This window comes from Magnolia sinica, chromosome 18, assembly GCF_029962835.1.
Source record: "Magnolia sinica isolate HGM2019 chromosome 18, MsV1, whole genome shotgun sequence".
NCBI classification, from domain to species: domain Eukaryota; kingdom Viridiplantae; phylum Streptophyta; class Magnoliopsida; order Magnoliales; family Magnoliaceae; genus Magnolia; species Magnolia sinica.
Genome location: NC_080590.1, coordinates 25,162,668 through 25,174,650, shown reverse-complemented (window position 1 = coordinate 25,174,650; position 11,983 = coordinate 25,162,668). Strand labels below are relative to the sequence as shown.

Here is an 11,983-nt window from a genome sequence, read left to right as displayed (position 1 = left end):
TAAACTTTGGATATAAATCATTTTCGGTACCATGCTCTAAAGTGATCTCACAAAATGGATGAACAGTGTGGATATAATAAATACATCATTATGTGGGCCATGTAACTTTGATCTGCTTTGAACCGTTCGTACAACTTGGATCTCGAGGAGCGGCAGCACTCGTCTTCGCACGACACGTACCCACACCAGCCAGATCGCTGGTGTACAGTACACCAGCCAATCCGCATCGGAGAGACACGTGGCGCATGTATTCAACCTATGTAGCGGTGCCACGGAAAGGGTCGAGTCCCACACGGTGCAATTCGGTTAGGCTTAGCTCGCTGAGTGTCCAGTGAGTCAGGTCAGGCCACAAGGTAATAGCCTAATAGGTCTTTGATCGGGTTCGGATGGAATTGTTGCCCCGTTTAATAAAGGAATCGGGCCATGCTGACCCGCCCCTATCCGAACCCAACCGTTGACACCCGTAGTATTAACGTACACCCATGCGTCCATGCATTTATTATTATTTTAAAATAGGAAGTGGGTATTTGCTGGAACGCAGGTAGAGCTCGATTTCCCGAAGCAAGTCTTGGTTTTCGACGATATTTCACACACAACACATGCGGATGAGGGTGCACCTGGAACGGATATCCGACACGGCGACACCCGCACGGCATCTGTGCCCATTTCCCTGATTCTTCAAACCCCACCACCCACATGCATTGATTGAGTGGACCCCACTTCACTTCCCGAAACCATGAAGCCTGCCCTTGTTTCAAGGGTTTTACCATACTCCTTTCCTTTAAAAAGTAAGAGAAAATGACCTTCAAACGTCAAAAACAATACAAAAGAAGAAAAAACGACCCCTACCTCGTGCATGCATGGTTTCTTCTGAAGAGAAGATGGGTCTGAAGGCATTGTTCAAGAATTCCCAAGCTGCGTTGAGCATGATCTTGGTACAGCTTCTTTCAACTGGAACGGTTCTCTTGTCAAAGATAGTATTGAATAGAGGAACCTTCATTTTCTCTCTCCTAACATACCGTCAGATCGTTGCAGCTTTTTTCCTCGCGCCTTTTGCTTTCTTCATGGAAAGGTTTTGAATTTTCCAACTATTAAAATAATTAAAAAAATTTATAATTTAATTTCTTCATATGGGTATATTTATATCTTGCAATCTTGCAATCTTTTATTTTTCTTGTGTTGGCTTTTGCAGAAAGATGTTAAGCAAGTTAAGCTGGATGGCATTGCCGTGGATTTTTTTCAACGGGTTATTCGGGTAAGGAAACAACTGCAGTACTGTTCTTCTCTATGTGTTTTTTTTCCAATTTCTGGTCAGTGGTGAGCTTATCACCGTTCAATCAAAATGAATAACATGTGGGGCCCACTTGGGTCCTGATGTTACGAGATGGTATGGTGATAAGTTTCAGCGACAAAGGATCTGTTGGTTTAATGAAGGGGTCGACTTCGTGTTGAAGATGGGGAGTGTTGTCTTGTCGGAACGGCCATTCATCGTTATGGGCAAGTCTTATCATGACCTATCGAGTGAGAGAGAGCCTCACAGCCGTTAGATGAGCATCCAACGGCTATGATTTTTCTTCAGGTAGCGAAGCGAGGCAGAAAGATGATATGCCGGTTATCCATGCCTTCATTACACAGTAGCCTGCATGGCACGTGCGGGTGGGCTGCGTGTCGGCAGCCACGGTTGGTGATTGTCACGTGTCTATCTTTAGTAAAAAGTCATTTGCATGCAAAGCCTCCTTCCTTCAAAATAATGAAGGGGAAGTTATCTGTTGTGCTCTCTTAACAGATGGACGGTCTACACAGATTAACCCTGAAATTTTTTAATACTCTGGTAGAGTATGATAAATGATACGCAGGCACTGACAAATTAAATTAATAAGAATTTTAATACGTGGCATACAAGTAATTCAAATTAAACTGTCCGTTTTAACTGTACTCAATTAGATGTTTCCTAAGTCGGAAATTACACTTTTTCGATTATCTTAGCACCAGATTTCAGGACAGTTAATGGACGGTTAAAAATGAAGTGGTTAACGAATCAGAGGTTCGAACTTTGCAAACTATCTGATTTTCGGGATGTAACGGGCCGAAAGTGAATTACACAATTTAACCGGTTTAATCTGAGTTTTATGTATGCCACATATACCATCAAGCCTCACACGCAGCTGGACGCGGATTGGCTTTCGCAGGATGCTGTGTGGGGCCCACCACGATGTTGGTGATAAATCCACTCTGTCCATCCGTTTTGCGGTCTCATTTTAGTACATAAGAACAAAATTTATGTGTATCCAAAACTCAAGTGGGTCACACGAGAGTAAACAGTGTAGATTCAGTCATCACCGTTGAAAAATTCTTATGGCCATAGAAGTGTTGCATCAGGCCAAACAATTTTTGTGTTTTCACTTCATCACAGTGGGAATGACCTTATAGACGGTTTAGATGTCATATAAACATCAAGGTGAAGCCTAGGAAAGTTTCAACGGTAGACATTTCTTTCCCAAATTTTTCCTCTCGCGTGACCCACTTGAGTTTTGGATACACCTAATTTCTGGTCGCATGTCCTAAAATGAGCTCTAAAAACGGATCGACAGAGTCGATTTCTCACAAACATATCGGTGGACCCTACTCAGCATACTTGCGAATGAACTTCTGCGAAAGGCTTTCACAGGAAATCCGCGTCCAATTGTAAGGTAGGGTTGATTAGGGAGCGGATTAGGTGTTACCCGGGTAACACCTCAGTGGGTGTTACCCTTATTGTGCGGAGCCCACCGTGATGAATGTGTTTTACATCCACGCCGTCCATCCGTTTTTCCAGTTCATTTTACGAGAATATCCCAAAACCTGTAAGATCCAATTCTCAGGTGGATCATACTGTTGGAAATATTGATGACTGGTGAATGACCACTAAAAACTTTTTGTGGGCCACAAAAGTTTTAGATCAATCTTATATTTGTATTTTATCTCCAATCCAGGTTTCTTTGACCTTATCAACGAGTTGGATGGCAGATAAACATTAAGGTGGGCCCTAGGAATTTTTTAATGGTGAGCATTCAATAACCATTGTTTTCTGTGGTGCGGTTCACTTGAGATTTGAATCTGGTTAATTTTAGGCAATACGTCTTAAAATGTTATGAAAAAACGGACATACGGCATGGATGTACAACAAATAATCAAGGTGGGCCCCACGGTAAGGGTAACACCAACTAAGGTGTTACCAGACTAACACCGAATCGACTTCCGTGAAATTAGGCTCCCAACTGGGGGGAGTTTGGAGACGAAAAATGCTCTAGTGCTCTTAGAGCAATATAAAGGTGCAGTGCTCCTAGTTGTACTGGTTCACTTCCACAAGCCAATCGATTGATCTGAACTGTTCATTAAATCAGCACACATTTTATGCAATAACGTGCAAAAATTGCACTGATCAGATGATCTAATTCACCCTTGACATGGCCTTGTTTTTGCACCCATCCCTTTTCCGAGCCATGATGTGCTAACTGATAGATGGACCAAATTACTGACCTATTTTTTGTATATGATCTTGATCACCCATATTAAAGGCTATTGATCAAATGGTTAGTATTTGTCAGATCGGATCAACGTGATGTTTGCATGGTAGCCCATGAAATGTTCATAGGACCTAGTGAACAGTCTGGATGAATGGATTATCCTAACTATGAGTCCAGTTGCAACTAAGAGCACTATTAGTGCTAACAGGGCACTGGTGCATTTATCAAACTCATATGTTAGAAATATGAAGGGTACTTGCGAGAGTAGTATTAAGATCATGCTCCTCCGTGAGATCCTGGCCGGTCATCTGGTAAAGCTCATGGAAATGACATAATATACAGTGTTCAGTCCAACCTCAAGTCAAGCCACCAACCCACACTTGCCTTCGGAAACCCCACTGATCATTCATTAGAGATTGTTGAGATCATGCCATTCAGAAGATACATGAGACAGGTAACACTGGTATTGGAAAATATATTAGAGAAACTGAAAAAATAAAATTATTTATTTTTAGCACCAATCTAGGTTACAGGCGAATTGCTTTCAGTATAAGACAAGCTTTCTTTCTAAATCCTTTACATAGCAATCACGAATGGTCTGACCCTCTGAACACCCCCGATTGTCTAGCAGAGTATATCAGTGATTGTCTAGTAATATTCTTAAGGAGAAAAGTTTCCGTAAATTTTGATGAATTCGAATGAGATTTGTTGGAGTTGATTGATTCTGGACCGGAATGGTCCAGTTCATATAGACACCAGAGTTGGGCCATTTCCACTCCCATGACAAATGTACCAGTCCTTTTAGTCAATATAGGAGTGAATATACACTAGCTGGGACAATGGACATCTCAACTTCACCTCGGTCAGGCTAGTCTTAAAGTCTTGGATTAACAATAGGCCCATTGATCAACCCAAACCATGATTCTTCTAGCCTACTAACTAAAATTGATATGTCAAAATTCTTGTGTTGATCTTATGGCCTCTTTTTTTACGCTGAACAGTAATGAAAATGATTGCAAGCATTCTATTAAGAACATGTAAAAGGGATGGTCAAAACTATTTAGAGAAAAAAAAGGTCCCATCAATTATTCGAGCCTTCTATTTGTTTTGGGGCCATCATGGACCATTATGATCTTTTCCAAATCACTTCTACCAAACAATCCTAACATATGCTTTTGCTTGTATGAACTTTTCGTGGAATATTGATGTAGGAGAAGGTCAAGGAAAATCTCATTGATTGCTAGGATTGAAGGAAGTTAGATTAGAAAAGTTCAATTGAAGGGTCTAACGCACATTATAACTTTTGATAGACATAACTTTGTGCCCAGTTATCTGTTTTATATGTTTGATATATCGTTGGAAAACTATTAATGAGTTTTACATGTTGAATGCCAAAGGTCAATGGTTTATGAACAGTTTTTCAAAAATAAGTTATTTTAAGAGTCAGCTCTAATTTTTAGGTCAAATTTTACTATTTTTAGTACAATTTTTATTGTTTTAGGGTATTTTAAGATTTGAAGAGTCCTGGAATAGCTTAAAGTCCATGTTTGATTCATAGAAAAGAGTTTGAGTAATTTGTTTAGAAGTTTTTAACAATTTTAGTAAATTTACTATTTAGGAAAGTATAGATTTTTGAATTAGCTAGGAATTTAGAGTTAGGTCTTATCTAAGTAATTTTACGAGGTTTTGTAAATAGACTTTATTTAAACTTTTCATCAATAATATCAATTTTATTTTTCATTTTAAGAGATTTCCCCCCTTTTGAATTTAAGGGTTATTTTTGAGAAAAAGATAATGATTCCTTTTCTTTTATCCATGCACCCTCTATGTTGCATATAATGAACTACCACCATTTCACACACACACATAGAGACATGCTCACATGCACGCCTTTGCACATGTGTCATGGGCGTCTAATTTGAGCGGTCTATGTGATGCGGCATCTCATGGAAACCCCCAATGACCAATTTTCACCTTGATCTAAAACTCTGGCAGGCCATAGAAAAGAGAGATGCAAATCAAGGGAGGAAACTATTTTCCTTTTCTATGGCCCACTGAAGTTTTGGATCAAAGTAAAAGTTGGTCCCTGGGGGTTTCCTTGGGTGCTCCATCACGTGGATGGTTCAAACTTTGGACTCACATCATGCAAGATGAGTTCTCACAAAGTTCACATGAAAACTCGTGTGAACTGGTGCGCTGCTGAGCATTTGGATACACACACACACTGCTGTATTTGTATTGCAATGCCTATTAGCTCAAATGTTGTAAAAGAAAAAAATATTTTCTCTATGTTGTATATGCTTACTGATGGTCTGCTCTTTATATATTAACAGGATAACAATGGCTATGGGTTTGTATTACTATGGCCTCCAATACACTTCAGCCACATTTGCCTCCAATTTCCTTAATTTGATTCCAATCACTACTTTCATCCTCTCTACCATCGCTGGGTATGTATCAAGTTCTCCTCTTTGCCTACATGTTGGGATGGTGGAATGATTTAAATTTTGAACTGCACATGGTTGTGAATAATACCATAAGGGGTGCGCTCAGGTGGTATCATGTAGAAGTGGGGCCCACTTGATGTATTCACGACATCTGACCCATCCATCAGATGCATCACCTCACATTACTCCATGGCCCAAAAATCAGCCCAAAGGCAGCACTGGGAACAAGTTGGGAGGGGTAGCCCCACCCTCCATTTTTGTGGGGCCTACCATGTTGTGTAATATGTAATCCAGGCCTTCCAAACCCTTCATCTTCCCTAGATGAGGATCATATCAAAATCAGGTTGTTCTGAAATTAAGTGAGCCCAGGCGGGAATCAAGGGTGGAGGTCCCCTCCCACATTGTTCCATGTGCTATGGCCCAACAGAGTTTTGGATCAAGCTGATTTTCAGGCCATGGATTTAAGCTGAAGTGATTCATCCAATGGATGGGTTTGAGTGACCACTTGGATACCATGTCTGGCTGGTTCCACCATAAGCATATGGGGAGCTCATCCCATACCAAAAATAAACCATTCCCTCATAATCATGCTTAAATGATGATCCTGACCTTTTATCCTAGTAGTTGAATACAACCTTCTAAACTCATCGGCACATAATACTTAGCCTTTTGAATTCCTTGTATTGATTCATTGTTTCAGAATGGAGAAATTGGGATTAGGAAGCAAAGGAGGGAGAATTAAAGTTGCAGGAACCATGTTATGTGTTGCTGGAGCTCTAAGTGTTAGTCTCTATAAAGGAAAACCATTGCACATATGGCCCTCTCACTTGCATAGTCATCACATTTCAATGCAAAGGATGACAAAAAAGGAATTGGTGACCGGCTCGCTGATGTTGGTTGGGAGTTGCTTAAGCTATGCTACTTGGTTCATAGTACAGGTACACTTGTTTAATTGAGGCAAGTGCTATGGCTATGATCAGCACGAGGAGAGATTGAAGAGGTGATTTGTCTATTTTCAAGATTGATCATCAGATAGATTCTACAGTGAACATGCCCTGGACCAAAGCCCCTTGTTGCTAACCAGGTGAGCCTCAATCTGCTCAAGGAAAATAGGCGTTGGATAAAAGGTGATCCACGGTCTATATATAACATTCATGTGTCCACTACCATGAGTGGACTGGCCTGATTTTGGGGCTAGCACATGTTCATGTTGGGACCCATCTGATGTGTCCCAAACCACACGATGCTTATCGTGCCATGTTGGTGTGTCTGCAAATCATTCTTCGATCTCTCACACCAATCACTTTAGCACAACTCTTCTCACATGGTAACCTTTTTATTTTATTTTATTATTATTTTTATTTTTACACACGCACACGCACCCCCACACACTCACGCCGTAGTGGAATTTCAACACCTATGGGTACTCGAACCCTTGACCGGGTGTTGAAACTCCTAAGAGTCTACCACCTGAGCAAGAGTAACCTGATAAAAGACATGCTCATATGGTACCATGGCAACTTATGGTGTTACTGGGCTGTCCAACTGGGCTGCTGTAGGGCCCATGTTAACTGCGAATCAGATACATCCCATCCATTAGATGAGCCCTTTGATGCTAGGCCATGAAGCCAAAAATCAACCTGAATGGCAACTCAGGTGGGCAACACCACAACAAACAGTTGGGAGGGGATGCCTAACCAATAAAACATTCCCCACTGTTTGTGGGGCCCACCGTCTGGTGTATATCCCGTTTATCCATTCATCAGACATGCCCCACTAGGATGAAGAGACATACCAAGAATCAGGCCATTCCAAAACTGGTGTGGATTACAAAACAGCTGTTAAGCATGATTTTACATCATTGGTCCCATGTTGTCTCTCAAATAGGTTTTGGATTGGTTAGATTTTTGGTTTCTATGGTGAGCATGAGGCGCAGAAGACAATGGACAGGGTGACTCGGATGCAAAGCTTACGTGAACCCGAGCACAGTACCACAAAAAAGTTTGGCAGTACCATTACCATATAGTGCACCTCCGCATAAAAATAGTGAAATTATGAGACTATTTTCATCATTTCTGTAATGTAAATTTCAAAAGAAAAAATCACTTGATTTAAAGCTCTGTTCATGTTATCTTCTTTTTGAATTAATTATCTTTCTGCATTTTTTGCCCGTCACTAAGAATGTCTTTTTTCCAACAGGTCAAACTATTCAAGGTCTACCCATCAGTGTATTGGGCAACAATGCTATCATGCTTGGCAGGGAGCCTACAATCAGCCATAATAGGGATAGCATTAGATAGAGGAAAGGCTGCATGGAGCTTAGGATGGGACATGCAACTGCTGACCATATTTTACTCGGTACGACTAGTAATTATATTTAGCTAGTTTTTTTCTATGTATTTAACCATACAAAATACTAAGCGCTTGCACATATCTTGAATGTCCTTCTAGGCTGATTGGAGAAATATTTCTTGGCAAAATAAACCAGTAATGTGGTCAACATCATAGTTTAAAAACTCAATAAAATAAAAATAACTCGCCAAAGTCAACCTAACTCGACTAGATTTTTTAATACCTGAAAATTAAATACTTGTTTTGACCACAACCCACTCACAGCTCAAGAAAATCTTGGTAAAATTAACAAGAACTCCAAAAAAGTTAACAAAATTCAGCTTGAATAGGAAAAACTCAACATAGTTTATATATTATATTTTAAATATTAAATATGAATGAAAAGTTTGTAAGAACTCCTAAGAGTCCAAGTTTTTGAGTCAACTCAAGGCACTGGGTTTCAAGTTGAGTAGAGTTTTTGGGTTTTTCAATTATGGTCAACATACTATACTTTTAAATGACTGATTTTTGAAATTTAACATAATTTTGGTGAGTGTATGCATTTACATTCATTGAAATATTTGCTTGGATCTATATTCTGAACATCTTTTACAAGAAACTTTCTAATAATTTGGCAAGCTCTGCTCAAAAGGGTACAATTACAGACTTCTTCAGTTCTCTCTCTCTCTCTCTCTCTCTCTCTCTCTCTCTCTCTCTCTCTCTGATGATCACAAGGTTGTTTGTGGTATCTGTTTTGCAAACATATCATATAGTCTTCTTCTTCTTCTTCTTCTTCTTCTTCTTCTTCTTTTTTTTTTTTTTTTGTAAGTTAGATATTGTTAGTGTGATACTTAAAAAGGCTATCATAGAAATAATGTTCTTTTCATGAAATTATCCATTCCAAGTCTGAAATTGATTCTATAAAGGGGTCAAATCACCAAAAAAGGGGTCAGACGTGATTCCCTTTACTGTTGGGTTGGTGGTTAAACGACAAGAGGCTACATTATGGAAAATGTAATTTATTTCACTAAGAATAATAGGTATATACAGAAGAAATGAGATATCTGAGAGATTCATAGAGATCTTAACATATGCACATATAATAAGATTATCCTAATCCACTCTAACACCTTCCAAAATCAACTAAGGACTCCTTTTCTTTTTTTTTTTTGTAGTGAGAAGGCTTTCACTGAGTCATTCATTTCAGAAAACTTAAAACTCTAACACATATCTTGCCTTTCATTCCAAAATCCGATTGTTATTGATGTACACAACTTAACCTCTGTTACTTGCAGGGAGTACTGACTACAGGTGCAAACTTCTGCTTAATCTCATGGGCAGTATCGAAACGAGGTCCGACCTATCCCTCCATGTTCAGTCCCGTATCGCTGGTTTTTGTGACCATCTTAGAATCTCTCTTCATGGGGGAAGAAATTTTCATTGGCAGGTATGCATTTCCTTATTTTTAGATAACGAAGGATCGATTGAAATATCAGCACTGAAATTCTGAAAAATGCCCTTTAGTAAATGAGAAGGATATGGGAAGACACTCCAATGTAGTGACCTTGCTAGGTGTCGTACCATGTTGAGCACTTGTGCATGGCAAAATTTGTGGTGCCTACATTGAGCAGCACCTTCTTATTCAGATGCAACACTCAACCATCCAACTATACACCTGGGCCATACCTCAATTGATCTGGAACATTCACCTGGTGGGCCTCACCATGAATTGCTCGTGGTCCAAAATTGCTCTAAACCTGAAATGGGAACTCTTCAGTCAAGAACATACTAATTCACTATGACAAAATACAGTTGATGATACATGCATATTCCGTCACAAGAATTGTGTTCATATAGTTTAGATCTCACTAGAGCGATTACTGCAACACATTGTGGGGCCTGACATGCAGACCACCTAATTGACTGGACCATGCAGGTGCCAATGCATGGGTATTGCATCATTATGTATGAATAAATAATACACTTAAGACCCATCTCATGGGACCACTTATTGGACCCCTGCCAACCATTCATCAAGTTCTATAATCCACGCTGTTCATTGGCTGGATCTCACCACGCTGACACCATAGCCAAAAAACCACACCAGTCATCCACCCAACCATCTAATTGGTGTCCCTGAATGTGGGTAGTTTGCCTTTTACTAGCTGTCCATTGGAGGCCATTGGTTTGATTTTTAGGATCATCAGAACCGTGTGGTTTTAGGCTACGCTGGCATCTCAAAAATTAGGATCATCAGAACCATCTGGGCAAGCCCAGCCTGATTTTGGTGCTCAGGAGAAATCTATGTGGGAGCGTGGAAAATATGAGCATAGAAAATATTACTTGAGGAACGATCCAATACATATACATCTAGTTTGCATCAGGACCTGACAAAACACTTGGGTGGTCAAATTATCAGATAGGCCATCCACTGTGATTGTCCATTGTTCGAAAATTGCTCGGTCAGAGAATCCTCGCCATCCAATCAATAGTCTTTTACCTATTGCATCGATCATTGCTTGCATTATTCTGATTGATCCATTTACTCTTTCAATCAAGTTGTAATTAGAATCACCCGACGTGCAAATTTTGGGCTGAGAGAAATCAAGGTGGGGCCAATTACACAATCAAGATTGATCTGAGGCAAGACCCATGCATATGGTAGAATGGACAGTGCAATGATCTGCATTTGATCAGTCATTTTTTAACTTGGAAAAATATTTATGTAAGATATCGTAATCATATGCTTCTCAACTGCATGCTTGAATGTGAATGCAGCATATTAGGCATGTTAATGATTACAGGAGGCTTGTATGCCTTCCTGTGGGGAAAGAGAAATGAGTTGCCGCCACATGACATAAGCATCCGGGATGTCGCATTAGATGTTGAATCACCCCGATCACAACCGTCGATCTCCCTGTCTTCTGCTCATCACATCGGCACGATTGCTGAAGAAGCCCATGGTAAGGAAACCAAGAACATCAAAGTGGTCACAGTGCTGTAGTCTTCAATAAGCGAAACCATTAAACCATTCATGTCACACGAGAGCCTGCATTTGTTTGGTATTTTGGGGAAAAGCTACGACCTACAATGGAGTCATCCACGGCTTCTTCTTTTTTTCTTTAGTTCTTTTTCTTTTTCTTTTTTTCATTTTAAAACAGAGATGTTGTCACGAAATGTATCACCTTATTGTCACAACATTGATGAATGTCAAAGCTAACGACTCATCAATTATAAAAATGCAATAAAGCAACGTCTCCAATTGCGATTTTTAGGTTTGATCCATCCATGTATAATTCTCTTATGGTATGGTGCCTTTAAAAAATGAGGTGTCAAAATGGATAGACGGCATGGATGTAAGGTACATGCATCATGGTGTGCTTTATAGTAAGGGATCCATCGACCTTGGTGGATCCACTAAAGTGGCCTCTTGATTTTGTTGGGCCAATGAAATGACATCACATGAGACATGAAGACCCACCGAATCTGCTCCCATCGAGGTAAGAGGATTTCCTGCCAAAGACATGAAGACCCACCATCATGTTTCTGAAAGATCCACCCCGTCCATCTGTTTTTTCAGATCATTTTAAGACTAGTGACCAAATGTCAGGTGGATCCAAAAGTGGAATGCACGAGAGGGAACAGTGGAGATTCAGTGACCACCACCGTTTAAACATTCAAATGGCCTAGCAGGCTAAG

The 11,983-nt window shown here is 40.0% G+C and overlaps 1 protein-coding gene across 3 annotated transcripts; it reads left to right on the top strand.

The window, feature by feature from the left end:
* Positions 1-368: 368 nt before the first annotated feature.
* Positions 369-11,412, top strand: LOC131233781 (WAT1-related protein At5g64700-like). Of its 3 annotated transcripts, XM_058230572.1 has the most exons (8): positions 369-935; positions 1,036-1,072; positions 1,193-1,255; positions 5,840-5,956; positions 6,654-6,891; positions 8,153-8,311; positions 9,580-9,731; positions 11,063-11,412. In XM_058230572.1, exons 2-8 carry the CDS (start codon positions 1,065-1,067, stop codon positions 11,286-11,288), a joined length of 963 nt encoding a protein of 320 aa, XP_058086555.1. In that variant the 5' UTR covers positions 369-935; positions 1,036-1,064; the 3' UTR covers positions 11,289-11,412. The 3 variants fall into 3 exon arrangements, with proteins under 3 accessions (XP_058086555.1, XP_058086554.1, XP_058086553.1); XM_058230571.1 differs by having other exon boundaries at positions 369-1,072; positions 6,654-6,735; XM_058230570.1 differs by having other exon boundaries at positions 369-1,072.
* Positions 11,413-11,983: the final 571 nt, after the last annotated feature.

Coding starts and splice junctions, on each gene's coding strand:
- LOC131233781 (XM_058230570.1), top strand. CDS start 861: ATGGTTTCTTCTGAAGAGAAGATGGGTCTGAAGGCATTGTTCAAGAAT. Junction 1,073..1,192: donor TTTGCTTTCTTCATGGAAAG/GTTTTGAATTTT, acceptor TGGCTTTTGCAG/AAAGATGTTAAGCAAGTTAA. Junction 8,312..9,579: donor TGCTGACCATATTTTACTCG/GTACGACTAGTA, acceptor TGTTACTTGCAG/GGAGTACTGACTACAGGTGC.